Consider the following 24,914-nt stretch of genomic DNA (forward strand, 5'->3'; position numbering starts at 1 on the left):
TCACTTCTGGAAGACAACCAAAATGACAGTAATACAGATCCACTACTGAAGAGTAAACTATCTCCAAAATTAAAATGCTTACCCAAAGGCTGACCCATCCTCAGGTTCAGGCCAAGAACTCATTAATAAAAGCAAAAGGTTAGGACTGGCCTCCGCCAACATGCTCTGAACTTGGTGAGCCCTGAAATATCACCAGAAAACTGGGTTCTTGAAACTTCAGCCTTTCACGTCCTTACTGTAACCCAAACATTAAACCTAAGCTAATTACAGTTAAGGAATATCTGAAATACATTACGACCTCCTCAGGTATCTACAAGAGCTTCTCAACACAGTGCTGTTAACTAAAAATTAGGTTCAGAATCTCCAACCCACTAACCCACTTAACTTGCCTGAAGGGAAGCACTACCATGTTTACTCTGCAACAGGAGTACCCACACAGGGAATAAGTTTTGAGCAGCCAGTGGCCTGAAAATTCAGACTTATTGTATTAAACATACACATACTTAACTTCAAAATGACACGTTATTTGTAAGCCATGGAAGATAATTAATGCAACTACGTTATCAATGAGTCTGATGTTTCAATATTAAAGACATGTTTAGTTAATAAACAATAAAATCTCTCAACTTATAAAAAGACAAATAGTGTGAAGAATTCGAAGATTAAGTGCTGAAGTTTTTATTAATGTCTGTAGGGACTTAAAATAGCCTTTGTTGATAAGTACTTATGAGATTACAGAAATAAAGGAAAACAAACTGCAGCCCAGTGACCTGTATTGAATAAAAGTATCTTCACAATGCCTCTATCAGCTTACATAGAGATATAATATTTAACTATGTAGTTTTCACACACAAATTGTTTTGTCTCAGAATAACCTGTTTTTCTTAGAAATAATTTCCATAACTTCTAATTCAAACTGGATAAGCATATGGAAATATTTTACTTAATCAAAAAAGGAAGAACAAGGAATAACAAGAGAATCTTGTCATGTGTGCATCTGCTGTATGTAGACCACGCCTCTGCTCAGAAAATATCAAACTTTTTCTATCCTGATTAGTTCTGTGATGTACAATGGTCAGCAAAAAAGCTGTTCAGTACAAGTTCAGTCCTGAAAAGTGTCTTCTGTTTGCAGTAGACCATCTCTCTGAATCCTGGCTACATTTGTAAAACAACAACTGACACCAAAATGTGAGGTATCAAAGAATAGAAAAAACATATTAAAGTTGTGATTCAAATATCCATAAATTACATTTACTAAACCAAGTTCAAATATAATTTCCAAGATTAAAATCAATATTGAAGTTTTTCTTAACAGACTTGCCTCTCTCGTGGCTTCTCCTAAATCATAAATACGTGCCTTAAGTACTGAACAGGAGATTGCACAGAATACAACAAAAAGAGACCACTACATTAGAGCCTAATGCAATAAACACATTTTCAAATGTATTCCTTCCAAAATAGTCCAAAACAATCTTTGGTTTGGATTCTTTGCCTATTATGTCTATCTAATAAATGTGACTAAAAATTTACAAGTGTTTCAACAATTATTCCATATTCACTTACTTCAAAGTCTCTTGCAGCTTGTGAATTTTTTTTTGAGCATCCCCCCTTTCTTTATCAAGATCATTCCGGATACCATGAATCTACCATTTGAAGGAAAAAATATAATATTTTAGGTAAAGCAAAGCCTGATAAAATGTTATTTTAAATTTTAAACTTTATTTTACATATTTCTTTTGTACTGATATACATGTAGATAACTGTCAATATATTTCTAAAATTACATAAAGTGACTAGTATTAACAGAGAGGTATGAGAGTTATTTTGTGTGATCCTGAACGTTTGTACAAAAACTATAACCAGACAGAGCACAAGGTTCAGACCTCCGATGAAAAAGCAAATCTCATTTTGTTACTGTAAACAGCTCTATGTATGTGTTTACTATGTGGAAACCTGAAGTGTTAGCCTGTTTCAAAAAGCCTAGGTATTGGCAGGCTGTGCATCAGAGAGTAAAGAATGTTTTACCAATCCTGACAAAGTTATATATATATATGTAACAGCTGGCTCAAGGATAGTTCTCAGTAATAATCTGTCACCCTTCTTATGCTGAGCTGAATGTTTGCAAAACAAGCAGTGGATTATTTATAAAAAGCAGGTGTTTCCTTTGCTTGTAAAACCATTTAGCCTAACTGGTTCCTGATTCAGCAGATAAGCACATTTAATCAAACAGTGACATTTAGGGTTACTACCTATTATTTGTTTGATGTTTAAATATCCTAGCAGGCAATAGCCACTGTAGACCAATAAAGATTATTAGATAACGTGTAGGTACTTAAGTGAACAGATTGCATCATGGACTTCATGATTCCCCTACTTGAAGGCAAGCTTGGTTTTAGTATTTTATGGGCCAATCTATATAATTTTATGGATTTGTATCAACAGACTGTTCATGTGTATTTCTTCCCCTCATCCTTTCTTGATTTTTTTTTTTAAATTTCCAAAGCATACTGTTGCATTAGAATTTCTGAGTATGCAAACTGATATAAAATTATTTATTAAAAAGAGCGTCTTTCTTGTTTACTGATGCACAGTATCCCAACTACAGTAAGCTTTATCTTATCTATAATATAAATCAAATAATGTAGTTCTGCAAGAATGGCAACACCTATTTTTAACCTGAACTTGAAATGACATCTTGAAATATCAGAGAAATTAAAGTTTGCAACCTGTCAACACTGTAAGAAAATGATTCCAACTAGATGTGTTGCTACTATCAAATGGCTACTATAAGAAACATGAACATATATGTTAACTTTATCTTGCACCAAGCTTAACAGTGCAGATGCGAGCCATTCAGGGGCATTTGGAGTTGGTACCTTTGAACATCATCAGACACATCTGATCTGTATGGATCTGATCTGGAAGGAAGTGATTTATTGCAATAAACCAACATCCACTGTACTTCAGTAGCCAGAAGTTATCCAAATCATGCTAAAATACTTCTATTTCGATCAGAAATATTATTTCAATCCTAGGCCTTTCTTGAGGCCAACATTCATAAAAACCATGACTTGGTCTAAAAAGACAAACGAAGGCTAGGATTACAGCAAAACATATCTTGGAACAAAAAATAATTTAATTCAAGTCAGCAGGAGGCACTAACTCAAACCAAAAATCTCACTACAGTTCATGTAGCAAATGCTGTTACTAAGCGACAGGTTGCTATGATCACAATTCATTATTTTATGTTACATATTTGCCACATTTTGAAATGATGGTTGAATAACACATCCTTTCCAGTAAACAGTCGTCTAACACACTCTTTTACTAAACACTGCATGAGTTGAATACATAACGTCACTAAAAATGAAGTTTAACTTGAAACGTATTGATGTTTAAAGTCTGAAAGAGTAGATAGCATTCGCAAAGTGCTTAGGATGAAGTGTTTTTGAGAACTACACTTTCTAATTTAAGTTTCTCATGGAAAAACAATGCATATTGACAATATATAGAAGCCACATTCAAACCACGTAGCCATACAGAATAAAGATACGTTGGGAAAAAAGTACAGAAGAACATGTGAAGAGTGACAACAGGTCAGGCAAAGTTCAACTTAGTTCATTGTTTTTTCCTCTAACAGCAGTTAGCATCAGATACCAACAAAAGAAGACCTTACAAATAGGACAGGCATACAGCAGTACTTTGGTAATGCTCTCCCAGCCTGCATAACTTGAGGTGATATATCAGCAATTAAATGGCTGCACTTAAATCTTCCTCCAATTTGTCTAATTATTTTTCTAACTCGTGAAATGCTTGGACTGCACAGTACCCTATATAAAAGACCTCCACAAATTCTGTAGCGATTGATTGAAAAAGTTCGTTTTGAAACTGCCACCTGCTAATTTTGTTTAAGGCTTCCTGCTTCTCACACTGAGAAACAACAAACAAGCAACCCATCTCCAGAATCTGTCACTACCAGTTCTTCGTTTAAACAATAGCTAAGGCGGCCTCAAAATAATGAAAGAAATACAGTGCACTGAAATACAGAGCACAGAAAGCACTGCACCCTCTTAGCTGGAGTGAATTCCTCTCAGAGGGAGTTAAAGAGAATGCATTCCCAATTCAAAACACTGGTGCTGTACTTGTGTGAAATATTTTACACCTTTACCCCCATTTGAGATAAGATTATTTTTCAGACTGGGTTTTCATTTTTTGCATGTCCTTGTTCTACAAAAAAAAAAATAAAATATGTTGGGGGATGACTTTGGAGTTTAAACCTTTACCTGTTGCATACAGCAGCCTTAAAAATGTGCATAAGACAGTATATTTTCCTGAAAATATTACCTGCTTTTCATATACACGCTCCAAGTGAAGTTTGTCCTGTTGAAGTTTGTAGTCTTGATCCTGCAAATGAAGAGATATTTCTGAATAGACAAATCACATCTTTTATTTTAAAGCAGTCATTATCAGTCACATCCATATTTGTACTTTATAACATCATCACTAAATACTTTCAAATTGACATTTAGCTGTTATTTTCAATTATGGAAAACACACCGCTTTATTTAGTGCTTCATTAGCTTATAAAGGGCATCTAAAAAGATGTAAAGTTACAGGACTTTGTTCCTTGTTCATAAATCCAAGATGTGAGCAACACTCTTAGGTTTTACTCAGAGAAAAATCTTTGACAAAAAAAATCCAACCAACAGCAAAAAATACCCCACAAAACCATCTCTAAAGTCATGGTTCGAGCTTCGGAAGAGAAAAACCAACTTGCTTTCCTGAGCTATTAAAATGCTATTCTGTACTACATCAACTCTGAAATGAAAGACATCAGAGGAAAAGTAGATGCCAAAACATGAACAGGCTTGATATGTTATACAGACGTGGAACTCATTATCCTGAGATAATGAAAATTGAACTGAATTGTTAAAAAGCAGAAAAAAAATTGAATCTTAAAAACGTATGCTGATTAGAAAAATGTATTTGTAATTTTGATGTTTCTCTTTAATACAGGTTTATAGTGTTAAATCACATTAAAACATATGAATTAAGACAAATAGTCAAAAAGTTCCTGTAAAAATTCTGCTCTTACCCATAAAATGATCCAGTCTACTACTACTTTTTAATCAACCTTAAAGCATAAGGTGACACACCCTATATATTTCTAGGAATAATATACAATATGCATCCTCATGTATTTAAGTGTATTTTACTATGGCTATCTAAAATTTCAGATCTCTGAGAGAAGTACAAAGAACTGGTCATTCCTGAGTGAAAAGCTCAGGGCTCACCCTCAGCTGTTGCTGTCTTTGATGTTCTGAATCTTGTAACTGTTGTTTTAATACACACACACCATGCTGCAACTCTTCAATCATATCAGATGCCTGTGAAGATTTAACAGAAAGCATCTTTGTGTTATTAGCTCTATAAGATGCACGTTTTGCCTTTTTATATTCACTTCTCAAAGGTGACTAAAAATTGGAAAATCATTAACGTAGGAAAAAAATGAGTTTGTAACTCCAAATACTTTACATCAGCCCCTATAAAAGTACCACCTGTATATGCACATAGACACCCACCCACCAAAATTACTAGTTAGCTTTAGATACTTTTTTCAGTCAAATTTGGGAATGAAAAATTATGTTAGTTTTTTCGCATTTTTATTTTTAAACTTATGCACATGAATAACTTATGCAACTGAACATTTTCTGGGATTTATTCATATGCATTATATTTATATTGAGGAGACCACTTCTAAAATAAACATTTTAATTCCTGTTATAGATGGAAGCATACCTTAGCTGCTGAGAGAGCATGCTCCTGTTTTATAAAATTTATATCAACATCATATTTACTTTGTAGTTGCTGAATGTTCTCCTCATATTCCTGTACAATACGGTCCTTGTCTTTCTGAAGTGAGCTGTGCCTGTAAGTAGTAAGCAAACAAAATATGGAAATTGCTTTCATATTTTGGCATTTTACCTGCTCACCTTCTATTTTACAGAGTTTACAAATCTGACCATATCACATGTTCGTTGTAACAGAATTAAATACTTATAAATAATGGAAAGACAATTTACTTATAATGGTCATTTGAGTCAGTTCCAAAATGAGTTTTGCATCAATTAATACATTTTTATGAAAATTCTCTAAACCAAATTACCATTTACTGAGTTCTTGAGTGAAAACAATTAATGTTTGAAGAACATGGAATTTCCAAAAGCAACGTTAAAAACAGTAACCTCTATTTAATTACCTTGCTTTCACTTCCTGAAGTTCAGAGCATACCACCTGGTAACGTTGTTCTGCTTCAGTCTTTTCTTGAGATAATCTTTGACGCTGCAAATTACTATTTTCAGCCTCAACAGTCAACTGCTGCACACGAGCCTCGAGACTTTTGACCGTCTGGTTCTAAAGAAATAAATCATTGTTAACAAACACCACAATAAATTAGTGTATACCCCTGTTGTTATCCAGTAGTCTAGAGCAGCAAGGTTCTTTGGTGGTCCAGAAACACAAGAGTTACAATGGCAAAGCTGTCAATCATGACAGTAAGGTATATAAAAAAAAAATATATTAGATTTTACTGATTGTTAGAGTGAGGTGCAGCTACAGAAGTCTGCCAGGAAACATAGTAGGCTGCACAGCATCCAGTTAAATCTGTAGGTTTCTCATGCCAAAATATTCTATCAAGTACTTTTACCATCATCGTACATATTTTTGTCTGTAAGCATATCAAATTTCTAAACTAAAATGCAGAGCAATGCAGTTAGGTTGTTAAATTATAGATTTTAAACAACTGTTTTAAGTGTACACTTTGGGAAAACCACATCCAAGGATGTAAACCATAAGATACAGCAATATATGGTATGGACACAGAATACAAGAGAATGATTATAATACTAATGCTACATTAACAGTGAAAATGCTGTTTAGTTGTGTTTCAAATCAACTATCAAATATTAACTAAAAAAAAATCACCAATCTCATAAGGTATGTACATCATCTCCATTTTATTACTGGAAAAGGGGAGGCACACTGGAAAGGAAAGCATGTGCAGGAATATAGCAAATACATATCAGGACTGAGACCACATTCCTCAAGGCTCTGCTGATACACATTTCCCTAATCCACTTCTCCATATCATATTTTTAGTTACAGTGATTTTCTTCCAATATCTTATAAATATTCCCCCCCCAAAACAAAACAAAACAAAAAAACTATTTTATTCCTAATATAAACAATCTTGAAAATGAGCAGAAATAGGAGAGGCAGGTAGCACGAGACTACTGTTTCCCACTCTTCCCTAAATTTATGTTAATATGCACGGAAATGACTGAAGTATTCCTCAGGAGGTTAGAGTCAAAAAATAAGACACAGCTGTCCTTCCAGGATGTACATATCATTGTTATTTTTATATTAACAAAGGTCTGAACATGAGGGAAGTGGAAAAGTATTCTCACCGTCTGTCAAGTAAAAGAAAAACCTCAAACATCTGTCCTGTCAAGTGAATGCCCCAACTGCCATATAATTTTAAATGAGCCCATAAAGCAAGAACCTCATACAGTTGGAATGGTTACCCGAACTTTGGCCAGTCACTTAAGCTATTTTATAAACATAACACAGCAAATTTTTCCATCAAAGTCAGCTGCATAGCATGTTTTGTTGTTGTTGTTGTTTTGTTTCTAAACAGTCACGTACGTATCATTTTGCCAAATATCATGGTTCCTCCCTGCGATCCCAACCCTCAGGAATAGTTCAATGCCCAAAATCCTGCTTATGAGTTCTATAGTATTAAATTGTTCAGCCAATTTCACTTGCTAACAGCAATGGCATTCTTGACAATGTGAAACTCTGAACAAGAAAACTCTGAAATACAGAAAAAACACAACACAACCAAGAAAGAAAGAGAAAGAAAAAAAAGAAAACTAATTTCCAGTGACAGTCTAGTCTTTCATCTTAAGCCCTGCCTTGAACTGAACCTTGTTTAATTATTAAATCAGAAGCTGCTCAACAAGATCTGTCTAGTTTTGATGGTTCTTAAATTCAATCTTGCTGACAGACTGTGTCCATTTTTCTTTGTATTTACTGTTACCTATGACATGATCTGAATGTTAATTTTTAACTTCAACATTCATTAATAAAGGAATAACTTTATTTGACATTGTCTTTTCACTCATTCAATTTTCTTCATACATCATACTGATAAAAAAAATGATGCTTTCTTAAGGATACTTGTTAATTTCTTGCTTTTTACACTCTTTACATATTGAATTATTTCATATCTGTCATACTCAGTTCCTCAGATTTTCTCCTTTTTTGCAACACAAACACCTTCACTTGATTTTTCTGCATAATTCTGCAATTGGGGAAGAATTTGTTTCTATTTGTCAAACTGATGGTTGTCACAAGTGAGTTTTTGCATACGAGAACATCACTTGAACACATGCCAAAAATTGGGAATAAAAGTAATGCTAGGACTTCAGGTAAGCATAAGTTAGAGAAACACTATAAAAGTTCTCAGAGAGATAAATAGAATTCAAAATTTGCACTTTCAAAAATAGATAGATATTCCTTGGAAAGATTTCAAATCTATGCTCCATGTCAGAAGAAAAAGAACGAGGGCAGAAAAGTATTCACAAAGTAATTGAACAATATGGTTTAGGCTGATGATGCCTTACTACAAATTGTTGTATAATTTACATAATTACAAACCTTGTATGCCTGCACAAGACCCACTTAAAAGGTCTGGTATAGGATTACACTTCCTTAGAAAATAAAGTTGAGGTTGATGATTAAATCTTCCCACCTATCTTATCATCACCACCAAGAGACATTTATCTATGACACCGATTATGATTACAATGTATTTTTTAAAGCTAAACAAAGATCAAAAAGATTGAGGCGCATGATTAAATAGCATCTCTAGACTATTACAGTGCTCTCAGAGTTTTATAGACAGCTTACAAATTTCCAATTGAAAGAAAATTACACTTTTGCAAAAATAAACAGGAGCTTCAACCAACCCTGTTTCAGTGAGATGAAGCCCAGAAGAAACAGAAAATGAAGTACAGGGACAGAGGCCTTAGCTAAATCCACGTATCAACACCAGGTTCTTCCTCACTAGACCAAAAGCAAGCTTTGGAAGTAAAACTCCTGCACTTGCTATCTACAGTGCTTTAGTTCACACTGCAGAAGTCTCAAACCAAAAGAACTGGATTCCTTTTGGATACAGCTAAATTGGAAGATGTCAATCAGAAACAGACCTAGTGCCCCTCCAGTCATTAATTACTATTAAATCAATGTAAACAGGCTAAAGCTAGCCTAAAAGAGCCTCTGAAGCATGCTGAGCATGGACATAGTCATTTGAAGAGGAGATTTGTAAGTAAGAAATTGCATGCATCTGTAGATGCTACATAAATCTTTTTTATATAGTTTACAAATCTACAAAGATGGAAATTTTTCTAATTTGACTCAAAAACAGCAAGAAATGCTAGAAGCAGTCCTTCAATACAAATACTTATCTGTGTAAAACTCGTTGAAGGGCTGCACTTCAATGTTCATTTCAGTGGCAAAAATCTTTCATTGAACTAGCTGCCCAGACACTGTCCTTTCCCAAGACAAGATCATTGCATTTCTTGGCCCAACAGTATTTATGTACACTTCTGCACAGATACACAAAATTCAATTGCTTAAAAAGATACACTTCCTATTGTCACATACTAACAAAAAACTTACTGTTGACTTTATTTGCTCCAGGTAATCTTCCTCCATTTTGCTAAGACGAGCATTGGTGTCCTCAAGTAGTTCCTGCATATCTTCTGTGTGCTTCTTCTGCATATTAAATTTCTCCTTTTCCATTTCAGCTACAGCATTGTGAAGCTGCACCACAAAAATATTATCAAATAATAACTGGCACATAAAACTAGCATTTATATATTCTATTATCACAGTATACCAACAGAACACCTGACAAGTGCAGGTTACACCTCTATCGTCTATAACACAACCATATAATTGTCTAACTAAAAAAGTCTGTGACTCTATAAAGCAGTTGTTTTGTTTTTGTTTTTTTTAAACTTATTGTATTACCATTGTACTTCACACTACCATCTTCTTTAAGATAAATGCTGCTCCAGTTTAACTTTTATAGTTTCATTAGATTATAATTAACATTAGCATTTTGTCTTGTTTGTATTCTATCATCGTTGATGACAATTACAGATGATAAACACAATTACTTGCTATGTAACTACCAAAAAGTGTGATCTCAGGCCGAAAATCATGCTTCTCTAAAACAAACAAAAAATGCTGAACGCTCAAGCTTCTAGGTCTTAAGCACAAAGGACAGGATTTATGATTTCTCTCTTAAAAGAGAAGAATTAAAACCAACATCACTTCCAGATGCAGGGCTGGGAAGAAAGAAAATTAAACCTAAGCAGCATACTTCATCTATGAAGGAAAGCATTCTGCCCCTTTTGTGACCCTCCCTCTCCTGAGAGGGGTAAGCAAGGCAAATACTGACAATAATTTGGGCAAAGGTGAAGCTGTTCTGCAGTAAACATGCTTCTCTATGCTTTGCTGCTGCCTGAAGTCTAACAATAAATAAAAATACCTTGAAGAATTCATGACCCAAAGAGAAAGTAATAGTTCAAAGGAATCACCGTGACAGCAGGTAGCAGGAGGTTTACCAAGATTAAAATTCCACGTCAGGTCAACCAGAAATAAATACTTCCCTATTACCTCCAGCAACTTGCCAGGAGGACCAGATGAAGCCCAGGAACAGCTTCTACAGTGACCAGCTGGGTGGGAGCAAGTGACTATGGGTGTGCAATAGAGTCAGCAAGAACCTTGCAAGATTACTCTAGATACAAATAAAATCAACACAAGAAAATCTCCCTAAAGGTAACATCCTTTCTATTATATTTATGTTTTTGAAACAACAAAAATATTATCCCAGATATACTGTAGGAGTCTTTCAAACAAAGCATTGTATTCATTACCCTTTTCTCCCACTCATTGTTCAAAGAATCAGCGCTTTGCTCACACATCTTCTTTAACTCCACAATCTGCTTTTCCTTTGCTTCTCTGATGACTTGTGACTCACGAACAAGGGTCTGAACTGTCAAAAAAGGGAAAATAAACAACCATTCAAGAGATACCTTTGGGACTTTTCACTGTTGGCAACAGATGCAATCAGATTAGAACAGTTTTCCAATTGACCTGGCTTTCTAATGTTTTTCTGCTGTTAAAAAAAAACACTTAATGCATGTGCTTTACAACTTAGCACTTAAATTCTTTGTCACTAAAATAGTACAAGGTGTTCTCTATTATATTTAGAAAATATTTCATACTGAGGTTTTCCTTACCCTAGCGGTAAACAAACATCAATAAAATTCCCTGAAACCTCAAGAAAATTGGGATTTTTAAGCTGATTTCATATGCATCCAGAAAATATTTTCATGCAGGTTGAATGACAAAGATATACAAAAAAGTTAATTCCCCCAAACCTCCCCCAACAGAAGCACTGGATTCCTTGCAGGACACTTTAACTTAGCAAGGAGCAGGAAACAATATACATGGAACTTTCTTTCTGTACCTAGGCCACCAGGTTTTTGCATTATTTTACATGGTTCCATCTAGAGTATAAATACACTCCAAGGAATTCTAGAAGAAATTAATACTCAAAAACTGCTGACAAGCCACACTCAAATGGGCCAAGTTTTATACGTATGACATACTCAAGACTACTGCTCATGTTTGAAACCTCTTGCCACAATAGTACTAAATAAATAATACATTGTGGTTTGATTAAAATGTACTGAATGTATAAATAAATGAACCTTGAACCAGAGATCCCAGAGGTTTTGAATAAGTGGCCAAAATATTTCAATATCAAAAAAAAATTTTTGGTGACGCTCATGGAAGCGTGTAGGCATTAACCATAAGCACACACTGCCTCTTGGAAAATTTGCTTTGGCAACTATACAACCAGCAAAGACAACCAGGCAAGCCTCTAAAATCTAAAGGAAAAATACAGGAAAGAACTGCAAACAAGGAGGAAAAGTATGCTTGCACCTAGAAGGAACACGCAGGCTCATGACCACAAGGTTGTAGTACGATATCACCATGTAGAAAAAACAAACAAAAAACCCAACACAACAACCAACAACTGTGAAGATAAAAGTCACCTTTTTTCTCCAGTTTCCTAATCGTCTCCTCAGCTTCATTTTGTTTGGTTTTGTAGAGGGACTTCAATACCTCTATTTCATCATTCTTTCTATCCAAAATCTGTAGCAAAGATTCACAATACTTTAACAAACTTTCAAAAAACACAAAGCTACAACCAGTGCACACTGATAACTGTCAACGGAGCTGCCTTCAAGATATCCTTAGATCTTGCAGGCTAAGAAATGAAATATAAATAATTTTCATTACTAAGACTGCCAAGTCATAAACAAAGGATTGATTTAGATGAAAGCAGGCACTAGGGTAGATTAAAAAGGCTTTTCATGTTTTTTGGGGGGGTCTTTTTGTTTTCTTTTAAACTTGGGCAAATTCAATGTTGCATTTACAAGACAGAAAATTTAAGCTAGTGCCCTAGAAGAGTCTGGAAGTTTCACAGTTCTACAACTGCAAATAGAAAGGATTTATTTCCCTTTTCATATTTATACTGCCTAGGTATACTTAAAAGCACCTCAATATTTCTTAAACCTGATGAGAATTTAAATCATTAGTGAGCTTCATTACACTTTCTTTGACTTCACTGGTACTATTATTCGTAATAGACCCAGTCCTTGAGGTGTAACTACATTTACATTTCTGTACACGTTGATTTTGGAAAAAATGGTTTGAGTATTCGTGTACTTTGAGATAGTATATTAATTTAAATTTCAAGTTTAAAATAAACAATCAACTCAGATCTTATAGCAGTGCCCCAAATCTCTCATCAAACAGATGCTTTTATCTTAAAACAATATTACTCCATTTGCATTAAATGTGTTTTTTTTTTGTCTTTAAAGATTGATATGACGGTATTTAGCCTTTTCTAAAACATCCAACACTATTAAACGACTTCAGAAGCATGAATTCTAAGATCAGTTAGAAAAGGATGACAACTCAAGGGATGAGAAAGCATTTAAACTATTTCTTATTCCACAAAGCTGTTTCCTTTAGCCTCCCATCTTTGCTAACTGGTTATGCTTGCAGACTTTGAGAACAGATGAGCCAAAAATGCACCTGACCAAATATTAACATCCTTTCAGGAGGCTTTGATGTGTCATAGTGTTGTGTCAACTGACTTCCTTCAAGTCTGTGACTCAGTCTTAAGAAACAAAACTGAGATACTCAGTAATGCCAAGCATACGGTAGGATAAGTCATTGCGATCCCGATCCTGAGCACTGAGCTCCCATTACACTCCTGGAATCACAGCGCTTCAGAAGGTACTTAGTACCTCACAGGATTTGACCCCACACATTCAAAACACGGCATTAAATGTAACAGAAAGGTCTTTGACAGTCTTTTTGTAATCTTCCCCAAAGTGGTGTTATGCAATACAATAAAGGCAAACCCAACTTAGCCCAAAGGAAGTGTGTCTGGTGTCATTTTACTGCTGTGAAGGGTTAAAAGCAACGCACAGCTTTAACAATGCAATAGCATAAAAAAACTGTTTATAAACCAGCCTATGCTTTAAGATGGTGTCAAACCAGAGACTATTGTTGTATTAGTAGGACAATATGCATGTTTATCATATGTTCCTACTGCTATTTTTTGCATTGTCCATAACAATATAATTCTTCTCAATATTTTTGTGTTTAATTTCCTAAAATACAAGTGTCTTCTCTTTAAAAGAAAAATCAGAAGTTTATGATTTCATCAGCATATAAATTGATAGAAACTGCTAGACTGGTAAAAATAGTTAAAAATGGGTTGTCTTGTTAAAACAAACAAACAGAAGTCACAAAAGTCACCTGGTATTTTCATCCGCTTTCTGCAAGCATTTTTCTTTTCCTAAATTCCTGCTATCATAGAATATTCTGCATTCTTATCAGCTTATGCAATCTGTTATCTACAATCTTACTTTAAAGGAACATTAATTGCAATTCTGAATAAGTACAATTGTGAAGAATTTATTATAGTCAGATTCTCTATTATTTTGTCCTATATATTGCCTCTGGAAAAAAATAGTTCTTACCTTTTGAACATCAGTATCATGCTTCTGCTGTAATTTAAGTTTTTCTTCATGAAATTTACCTTCCAATATTTTCATTTTCACATCCAGCTTTAAAAACAAAACAGAACCAATAAACAATTAAGTTAAGGAATAAATTTCACTGATGTCCTTTGCATAACCTTTATATTACTCATGTATGTCTTTGAAAAGGCAATGGGAAGTCACTAACAAATAACACCTATGAAAAAAAAAATAAAAAAATAAAAATGAAAAGACCAAGAAACTGAATATTGATCTGATAAAGCTGCTACAAAAGTTTTCAACCTAAAATATTTATTTAGAAAATAAATTTGTAAGATGTTTTAGTTGACAATAAAAACAACTGCTACTGCCCAGAAAAGAGCTATCGTCTTTTATTTAAATAAACACTTAAGAATTAAACTTTTCATATTTGTGTTACTATAGCAAGCACAGTAAGCAAGCTTTTATTCTTTAGGCAGGTGTTACATTTACACAAAGAATGTCCTTTAGCACAGATGCATGTTTATTTTTGTTTTCTATTATTCAGAGATTTCACATTATAAACACATTTCCTTTTAAAGGTTTCTTATAAAGAGATTAAGATTACTGCTGAATTTGATTGCTAAAATACATTTCTTGCTTTCGCTTGTTTGTTCATTGTAGTGTACTTAACACCTCCCCCAACAACAGCATATTGCCATTTATTACTTATAGTCTCAGTTTGCATTTTAAAAGTAATTTTTACTTTTAAATGCGTACTTGCACTATGCCTTTAAAGCTTGTCTTCAGGACTCTGCAAATATGATAGAGGTTTTGTGCTTCTCAGAGTTCTTAAAAAAAGAAAAAAAAAGAAAAGCAACACCTCTATTCAGTTACATGCTATTCTACTTCTACCTTTAATTGTTTCTCCTATCCAGGCAGCAGAGCAGCCAGAAAAGCTTCCCCAGAACAACAGATCCAAGCAACCTCCCTCACTTTACAGAGGACAAACCACAACCATTGGAGCATGAGTACCAACATCTCACCAAAAGTTTTATTTAACCATTACAATGCCAACAGAAAAAAAAAAATTGCCTTCAGGATGTTCCAAGAGCCCATGATGCTGAGGCCCACCTGGCCAGCTACGGGGCACAAGGCTCAGGTCACCATGCAGCTCTCTCATGCTCAGTTTTGGTTAGCTCAGCTAAGAACCTCACTTCCAATCTTCCCAGCTGACAAACTCTGAAGGAACCAACAAGCATTATTCATTCTGCCCTTATTTTTACTTCTTTGACTTACCCAAAGCAGTCTTTCCAGCAAGAGTCTTTATCTAACATATAGAAGCAATAAATACACCACAGATGATGAATAGCTATTATATGATTACTTTGTTGTATGCATCTGTTCACTCTGACTTGCAGAAATGCCTTAAAAAAACAAGCTACAAAACTTCAAGTCATCATTCAACTAAAAAATGCAAAATGCAGTGCAATAAATACTGCAGGCGTCGACTGCTGAGTGCAGAAGAGCAGCATATGCTGTCCATTTCCAGATTCCACACCCACTGATAGCCAGAAAATGTGCCTGCTTACTACACCACGTAAAGAGGCTTCTTATCTGTCAAGACTGAAGAGGCACACAGTCTTATGCAAATTATCAAAAAATAAAAGTTGGATTGACAATTAATCCAAAGAAAAGGCAAAGCGTGCTTAGCTTTCAGACATCATCAAAAAATAAGCATCAGTAAAAATGCATGTTCTATTCATAAAATATATGCATATGTATATATGAAAAATATATGCATATATCCCTTCAACACAGTGACAATATAGAAGAAAATCTCACTACCAGGTGATAAACAAGCATTGATTTCAAAAAAAAAGAAAAAAAAAGAGCACAGCAATCCACTTCCAGACAGACAGTTTGTGAACATACCATAAATAAATACGAAGGACTTGTAAAAACACAAATACTGGAAACTAAACATGACAGAACCTCCAATCTAGTTGAATTACATTAAAAGATTACAAATTACTGACATATGGCTATCACACTCATACACCTATTAAGTACACACACACATTACATTTAAAACTCATTAACGAAGTGAAAACATCTCTGCTGACGTAAATTAATCGTCGGCATTTTGCATCAGTTGAGCTCTGACCCATGCCTTTATTCTTTTATATGTTGAAGGAGCATAAAAATGAGACAAACTAAAAGTCGTCTTGTATTAAATATGGACATATATTTTAAAGTGATGGTGACTGCTCTCAGCAACTTGGCTGTCTTTCCACAGGTTAACAGCAATACTTGAAGTTGGCTCCTGTTTCTAGTCATTAATCTTCCACTTAACAACTTTCTTTCACTTGAATTAGTTCTTATCAATTTTACTTCATTTTCTAGTCCTTGCACTAGTTACGGGAGGATGGACCTCCCCCTTAAAAACGCACAGATTTTGGGACTACTTTCCAAAAAAGGATTGACAGCTTTGTCTCAGGAGAGCTACTGGCAATTAAACAAAATGAATTGGAAAAACGTGTCCAAGATACAGAAGTCAACTCTTAACAAAGGCAAGCACTGCAGTAACAAAATGAACTACTTGTTCTTCTTTAATAAAAAAATAAAAATAAAAATAAATAAATCCAAAAGACCAGCAACTCGTCAGTGCAGAGCTCAAAAAACAAAACAAAACAAAAAAAAAAACCACCTTCAAAAGCACTCTTATAAACTTACAATGAAATTCTGAAATTTCAGTACTCCAAACATTTTTTAGTCCTGTGTCTTCCACAACTTACATGGTATGTCCTGAATTGACCAAATTACATAAATATTAGGGAGACTGATTTTAAAAATCTTTGAAAAATCAGTGACTTGTGTGCACATCAAGCTTTCAGCTTAAGTTGAAACCTGTATTTGTAATGAGTATCCGATAAATAAAATAAAATAAAAATAAAATAATCTCCAGGAACAACACTTCCAAGTGCAATACTTCCAAGACACACACCTTCAGCATTTTTCATTGTAATCTCTGGAAATGTCAGTGTGAGTATTTACTGTAAAGATACAGATATATTGGTTTTAAAACCCTACATCTGTAATTTCTTCTATGGAAAATTTCCAGAAGAGCCAGAAAGCAAACTTTTTGGCCAACCCTTTGGAAGTTGGCCTTCCACAAATTCGCCACATATGTAAATTAAAAAAACAAATCGCATGATGCAAACACATTTTAAAAAGGGATCTCATTACGACTGGGCTTGAAGCAAATGGGCTCACTTCACAATTGGGTGAAACTTCTCCCCTGCCACTTCAAAGTTTTAATCTTCTATTAAATACTAATGTAAATAAAGGAGTATCTTTGAAATTACAAGCATACTTAATTGAATCAATTGCATATCTGTAGTTACCCAAATGCCAAACCTCATTTGCTAAGTTGGTCTCAATTTCCTGTGGAACAGCACTTTATAACTTTTACGTGTTCCTCTTTTATAAACTGCCCTTTGCACTTCAGTGTTTTACTTTATTAAACATATATTGAGAACCAAACTGACTGACCGCAGTAACAAACTAACACCTTCACAAGTGTTAGACAAAACAGATAGAGACAGCTTAGAAAATCTGTCATTCACTTTGGTAGAAGCGACTAATTGCTCTGATGCTCATCAGTTTTAATAGCTTTTATTACTAGTTCAGAGGCAGCAGAACACATTAAGTTTACAACATGTTACCAGAGTCAAAAAAAAAAAAAAAAAAAGTGTAGATATTGTGTAGATAGCTAGCTGTATCAGAGACGTTTCCAACTATGTATGAAATGCAGCCATTGCTGCAGCCTGAACATCATTCCTTTGGATTTCTGTCATTGTTTACTCTCCTTACAAAGAGTATGAGGCAATTAAACCCTAAGGCCATGTAAACATTACTGATGTCAAACATCTGTGCTGTCCCTGTTATTTAAAGCCATGGAGGGTGGTATCAACAGAACTGCTTTTATGTGCCTAGTCACACTTTCTTCCTAATTAACAAAAAACAACAAAAAACACTAAATCTGGCAAACAGTTACCTGAAAATGGATTTTCATCATATCACTGTCTTACTTGTTCATAACGCAGGTTAGTTGCCTTGAAAATTTAAATAACTGTCCACCTAAAACTGATAGAAACTAACCTGCAACAGTCATAAATCTTTGGAAAAATAAAGGTGATATCCCAGCTTTTCCTGACGATGGATGACAAGTATTCATCTGGTCACTATTTACAAGAATTTGTAGGAATATTGAAATATCTGATTTAAAAGTCAATCGCTAAGTAAACTAAGTATATTAATTTGAGGCTGTAGTTTGGAGAGAGCTTTGAACCACTGCTCACTTGTCTCATTATCGGGATCACCCTTAGGCCAGAGGGGCATCGCGAAGCTCTAACATCCACCAGAGAGGGGTTTTGGATATTTGACAAAACAGCACTTGTTTGCTTGCCAGATTTCTTCCAAGTCTATGAATATATGGGAGAGGGAGGAGGAGAGGAAAGGGGGAGGAGGATGTAAACAATAAATGAGAACTTCAAAGTAAGAGCTAACAGCGCAGAACAATGACTTGCATATCTTACAGTGTACGACAGAACTTATTTGTCTTGGTGTAATGCAGCTGCTTAAAGAAAGCAGTTCACAATGCAAAGCTTTGATATGTTCACGGGAGAGAAAGATTTCTTTAAAAAAACAACTGGAAACACAGCCAGAACTTTCTACTGAATCATGTTTACTTGATTTTAACATCCAAGGTTAAAAAAAATATACAATTACCTATAATTCATATTGTGTTTTAATCTATATGGGCAGGCCATGGCAATAGACACCACACCTGAAAAACCACTCAAGATTATGCGTAAAATCAGAACTTCATACAAAAGCAATTTGGAATAATGCATCCCAGATTATAATTAATAAGGTGTTTTTTTCATTGTGTTATTTTTCTGTCTTGTATTGTACTCTCAAAAAAGAGAAGATCAACTTTGAGGTACATTAAACATTAAAATTAAATTAAAAATGTTAACATTTAGAGCAATTCAAGGGGCAGAACAACCTGAAAAGTGTCAAAAAAAATTACCGGAGAGGAAAAAAAAGGAAAGAAATTAATGTTATATTTATAGCAATTACTTTGAATAGAAATTTCTGCAGTGCTATATTTATACACACACACACACATAATATATATATATACACACACATATATATATTCTCATATTGGAACTACTCTTCCATTTTCAAAATAATTGTAAAAGTTGTGCCTCTTGTTTTTGTTGCAACCAGCTGTCTGTAACTAGCACACTTGTCACATGTTAAACATGAAAAATGATATTTAGGTATATATCAAGCACATCAGAAAAGATTTGTTTTCCTTGTAAGTGCTGATAGTATTCTAGGAGCATATTGCACAGGAAAGTTCCATGACTTTACACAAAGTCTAAAAGATGCGAAAGCAGAAAAACTATTTTTTGGAAGCATCAAGTCTCTCAAGCCTGTGTTGTTCAATTAAACTAGTTAGAGGAAGGATAACAAGCCAAGAAGCCTCAGACTTACAAGAAAAAAACAACTCAGATCTGACATGGATGAAATTGTAGGTAATTGTTCACCATAAAATCCCAGGAAGACCAAAACCAGGAGAACGTTTATGCTATGGCAATGTAAGGCTATAGACAGGGCCGTCTGTAAACACCTTTACAAATAAATTAGCAAGGTATAAGGATGAAGATGAATGTTTTGTTGAGAAAAATGATACATCAGTGAGAAGTTTGTATTTCTCCCCAGGTTTAGATTTCAGGGAGTCTGACTTTGAGCAGCAGGAAGATGAAGCCTAGCCATCGTTGAGTCCCTCTTCCTGTGCTCCAGGTACAAAACCAGTGACTGCTCCATTTCCCTGAGCTTCACTTTGGTTCCCTTGATAAATGGGATTCTACACAATAAAAGAGGACTATTTTGAGTCCTTTTTACACATACATTTTCTTATAATATGCAATGGAGCTTTTAAGTGTCAAGGCCCATTGTTTTTCACAGTTTCGGGTGCAGACATTTCCCAAAATGATCCTGTGAGGGCTAGACAGGATACTTTTGCAGCCTGTCTTTTCTTGATTTCCAGGGCACTAATGTATAAATTAAAGGAAGTCATAAATAATATTTTTCCTAGTAGAACATTACACACAATAAAAGCAGGTTTTCCAGATGGGATTCACATTAAGGTTGGGCTTTTTTTCCTGACGTTGCTGTGCTCATCTTCCCAGGGTAATATAGATATCTCCCTACTTCCCCCCAAAAATAAATGTGTAACTTCATTTTAAAACAGCAGATACATAATCACCCTTAAATAACAAACACTCCTTAATAAATAAATAAATAAACATCTGCATTAAATACCATCAATATTTCCATCCAACATAATGCCTAACAAAAAAAAGTGTCTTGGAAAGTCTCTGTTGCAAAGAGCTTACAGTCTCAATAACCCAGACAGACTGAAAGAAAAGCAGCAGACAAGTGAAACATGCAAGCCAGAAGTTAGAATGTAAAAAGAGCCTTTAAATACATGGCATTCTGCCCAGATGCAGAGGTCCTTCCACAAGAGACTATGTTTATGATCTGGAATACATTATTTGACCTAACAAACATGTATACTTCCCTCCACATATCTAACCTTCTTTGTATTTGTACTCTTTAAAAACATGATAGCTACTACTTTCATTTACAATATTTTTACAGGGTACTGTTTGAAGAGAAACTAGATATTCACCTATGTAAAAAAATTAGTATGACGTTCCATTTTTATGGCCACTAAAAATGAAAGGCTTTGTCCTAAAATAAACCATACCAGCCCAGCTTTACCCTGTCAAGAAAAATGTCTGAGTTTTGTTTTTTTTTTTTTTTTTTAATGACACTGAACATTTGATGTATACAGAAAAATAATTGAATGGATAATTGTTGGTATTTATATGTAAATGTCATTAATCTCTTTTAAAAGAGAACAATATAGTTTTTCATAGATTTCCAAGTTGAGGGTGGTGGGAATGGGGAGAAAAGCATACTGCCTTGTATCCCAACAACTGTTATAACTTGAATTAGTATTTTTACTCTAAAGGATTTTTTATATAGCTAATAAACATCGTGTACGTATTAGTACTACAGCACATCATATTATTTAACAGCTCTATTTGGAGTGGTAACCATCCCACTTCCATACATAACAAATGTGTCTACCACTTGTAATAGAGACTGACATCAGTAAGTACTAAAAAAAAGTTAAAACTATGTTTAGGAATTGTCAAAGCTTATATATGGTAACAAAGTATCAGATACAATTACATAAAAGAGAGCTCAGAAATGTAACAAACTATCTTCAATTGACAGCACTGAAAACTGAACCCTGCTGAGCCTTCTGAATGTGCCAAAATCATACCAATTTTAAAGGGAGTTAGTAAAAATTTGAGTATAACGAAGGTAGTAGATACTACTTGAAAAGTTCGTATAATTTAATTCTCCTTAGTGCTATGCCTGGCAAAATAAATCATTCTATATACACTCAAACAACAGAACTTTATTTTCCCACTGTTATTTCATATTTGTTTATATATTTCACCAGCTAGTGAATTTTGTGCTCACCTCAGCATCTCCTAAAGCAGTCATTAAAAGCACACTTCTGCCTTTATTTCACAATTGCAACATGTGGCAATGACAGTGTATGGTACCTACTTTTTGTACTCAATGCATTTTCTGCCATAAATACCAGGATCTATACGTGTAAAAATCCGACTTAAAAAGACAAAAATGAGACACTGAGGTAGAGATTAATCATGCAGCAAAAGATTAATTCCCAGCTGCTTGGCAACCATCTGGACATTTTACTGGTTAAAACGCTAGTTTGAATTGCTAACCTACCTCTTTGATCTTTCTCAATGTCTCCAGCACATATGTGCAATAATTAAAGACATAGTTCACAAACTATTGCAAAAAATAAATAAATATACATGTCCATATATATCCCCATGACCAGCCCAATTAGTATCAGGAATTATAAATCCCAAGTCAGTTTATGAAAACATGTCTCATCCTGATACACACTGTATGTCTCACACCAGTCTAGCAATAAAATAAGGTTTGGATTTTATTACACTACATTCTGAAGTGTTATCAAAGCAGACAGGATGCGATTTCCTCATACGGAAGACAATGGACAACTTGCACATGTTCTTGGGAATGGGACATTCAGTCAAGAACCATGTTAACAAGTCAAGATTGTTGCGTTTTTAAACTAATAGATCTGTGTTCTGAATGACAACTAGGGGGGTGAAAGTCAGTTTACAACTGAATTCTCAAGATAGATCAGACACTTCATTCAATATAGACTTCAGGTTAGTGCATAAAGAAGAAAATTCAAGTGAACCAGAGAATATTCAAAGTCATAATACTTACTGTTTGCAATATATTATATTGTAATATATATGAATTTTTAAAGGGAAATGAAAGTATTTTCAGAACCAAGCTGTCATACAAAAAAGTTATGGAAAAGTAAAAATCAAGAAGGAATAATTATGTCTTTTCTGCCTTTTTGGATTTTTTTTTTTTTTTTGCCTCTTCTTATGAACCACATTTAAGAAAACAGAACTCAGCATACATTCTGGTGGATGGCCTTGTTAAAATGTAAGAATTAAAAATTTTAACTTTTACCAGGTCAAAAACAGCAGGAAGTTTAACAACAGAAGTATGACTTGAACAGTTTTGGATGAATGGGGAGACAAAAGAAGATGAACAGTAAATTAGAGTAAGTAGGAATAAAGAACAGGGATCAGATTATTGCAACACAAGAAGCTCCAAACTGACCATGGAACTGCATGAAGCCGCAGTTACTGTAAATTTCAAGTTTTAGGCCCACCTAAGTACCTTTGCAACTGAAACTGAAATGTATTTAGAAAGTCAAGAACATTCTCTCTCCTGTTATTACTAGTAAATACCTCTGAGCTTAAAGTATAAGCAGGGTCACCAGCCGCAGGACATGCCTAAATAGGTTCCTTCAGCCTATAAGCTCCTTCAGCCTTCTCAGCTCCACATCTAGACATATTTATATCCATCCACTGTGTACATTTAAACTCTAGGAAGACATATGTACACATGAGGACACATCCGCTTTTGTTTCATTATAATGTACAAGAGAGCAATACTGATAGATTTTATTACCATTCTCAGAAAATATGGACAAAATATCTCTTTTCAACGAGGAAAAAAATATCAAATCAGTGATTTAGCTCAAAACACAATAATGTTAAATTGGTAAAAGCTTAATTTAATTACAAGCATCTTTCTTTAAGAATACTGTCTCCATATAAGTTTGTTTATTGCTTCTAATTAACCTAGCATGCATTAAATGTCTTATTCATGGAAGTTCAACAACTTACTTTCCTCTCTGCCTTCTTTCCACTGCATCCTACATACATTCCCTTTTGGTGAACATCTAGACCACAGCCCTTGAGCAATTCTCTCCACATCAAGCTATAATTTCCTGCTGGTTAAGCGAGAAGCAAAGAATACCTGCTTTCAACACCTTAAATTCAGGTCATTTTTAGCCAGACCAACACTTAACTATAACATCGTCACTGCAGCATGCTGGTTTTATCTTGACGTAAATAAATGACTAGATCCCAACACTTTCAGTGCAAAGCTATATTCATGGCTCGATGATCTTTACAAACAAAACTCATATTGCAGGGCTATTCACAAAAAAGAATAGAAACAAATCAAGGTTATAAAGACAGAAGTTCTAAATCTATAGTTTAAACATTTTTGAAAACAAACAAAAAAGACTCTCTCCTTTTTCATCTTTCATCCAGTCTCAATCCATTAAAGTGAGTTCAGGGGGAAAAAAAAAGACCTTTTCCCCCCCATTCTCTATACTTTAAGGTATCTTTCAATACTCATATCATCTCTCCTTTTCTCTGGGCTCCTACTTTCTCCATCAGTCCTCATTTCACATGACAAATGGGTGGAAATTATCCTGCAAGTATTCCATATTCTCTTGAAAATTCAACCACTGCCTTCCCTCCTTCCTTCAGTTGGGCTACAACATCTACTCAGCTGACTGTAGAAAAGACAACCATTTCTGCCAGATTGCTTCAAGATACAGAAGACTGGAAAAGCATGAGCACTGCAATGCTCAGTCTTTTATCACTGGATTTCGAAAAATCAAAACAGCAAAGTGATAAAGTGATAAAGTCAACAAAAGCACTGAAAACACTCAGTGTTTTCAGTTATCCCAGACAGATTGCACAAAGTACTAACGTTGTTTACAACCTTCAATTTAAAAAGAATAATACGAGAAGACTCTTGCCTCAGATTCATTTAGACATCATTTGTAGAGTCTAGTCTGCTCTGTGGAGTATTGGGTAGCACTCGGGATGACCAAGGGTGAAGTTCAAAGGGAGGCCTTTTCCTATTTATCAAGATAAGCCGCTCATACAATCTGTTCTGTTTTGCTGTACTGCTGAAAACTGATATACTCCTGTTTTGTTGCATCTTCCTTGTTTGAACCCAGGATTTTTTGGTAATGACAGTTTCCCAAATGGATTAAACCATGTCAGAAGTATTCGGGGAAAATATGACTAAAAACCACTGCCTGATGATATTCACATTTTCATAAATCTGTGATGTGGTTATCATTGAAAATGGCCATGTGTTTAGCATTACAGAGTCAAAACAGGTGCAGGAATG

The 24,914-nt window shown here is 34.6% G+C and overlaps 1 protein-coding gene across 4 annotated transcripts in view; it reads right to left on the minus strand.

Moving 5' to 3' along the window:
- Positions 1 to 24,914, minus strand: part of CEP112 (centrosomal protein 112) — a 161,350-nt gene that overhangs the window by 117,750 nt on the left and 18,686 nt on the right. For all 4 annotated transcript variants that reach the window (XR_014318731.1, XM_082774782.1, XM_082774781.1 and 1 more), the window contains 9 exons: positions 14,199 to 14,285; positions 12,195 to 12,294; positions 11,007 to 11,125; positions 9,742 to 9,885; positions 6,260 to 6,414; positions 5,800 to 5,929; positions 5,295 to 5,387; positions 4,345 to 4,404; positions 1,564 to 1,643 (listed from right to left, as the gene is read on the minus strand). Coding sequence is in view for 3 of the 4 variants with exons in the window: in XM_082774782.1 (XP_082630908.1) it covers positions 1,564 to 1,643; positions 4,345 to 4,404; positions 5,295 to 5,387; positions 5,800 to 5,929; positions 6,260 to 6,414; positions 9,742 to 9,885; positions 11,007 to 11,125; positions 12,195 to 12,294; positions 14,199 to 14,285 (968 nt within the window). In the remaining variant the exon portion in view is untranslated. The remainder of the gene's footprint in view (positions 1 to 1,563; positions 1,644 to 4,344; positions 4,405 to 5,294; positions 5,388 to 5,799; positions 5,930 to 6,259; positions 6,415 to 9,741; positions 9,886 to 11,006; positions 11,126 to 12,194; positions 12,295 to 14,198; positions 14,286 to 24,914) is intronic.

This window comes from Aythya marila (assembly GCF_965140915.1).
Source record: "Aythya marila genome assembly, chromosome: 18".
Lineage (NCBI taxonomy): Eukaryota > Metazoa > Chordata > Aves > Anseriformes > Anatidae > Aythya > Aythya marila.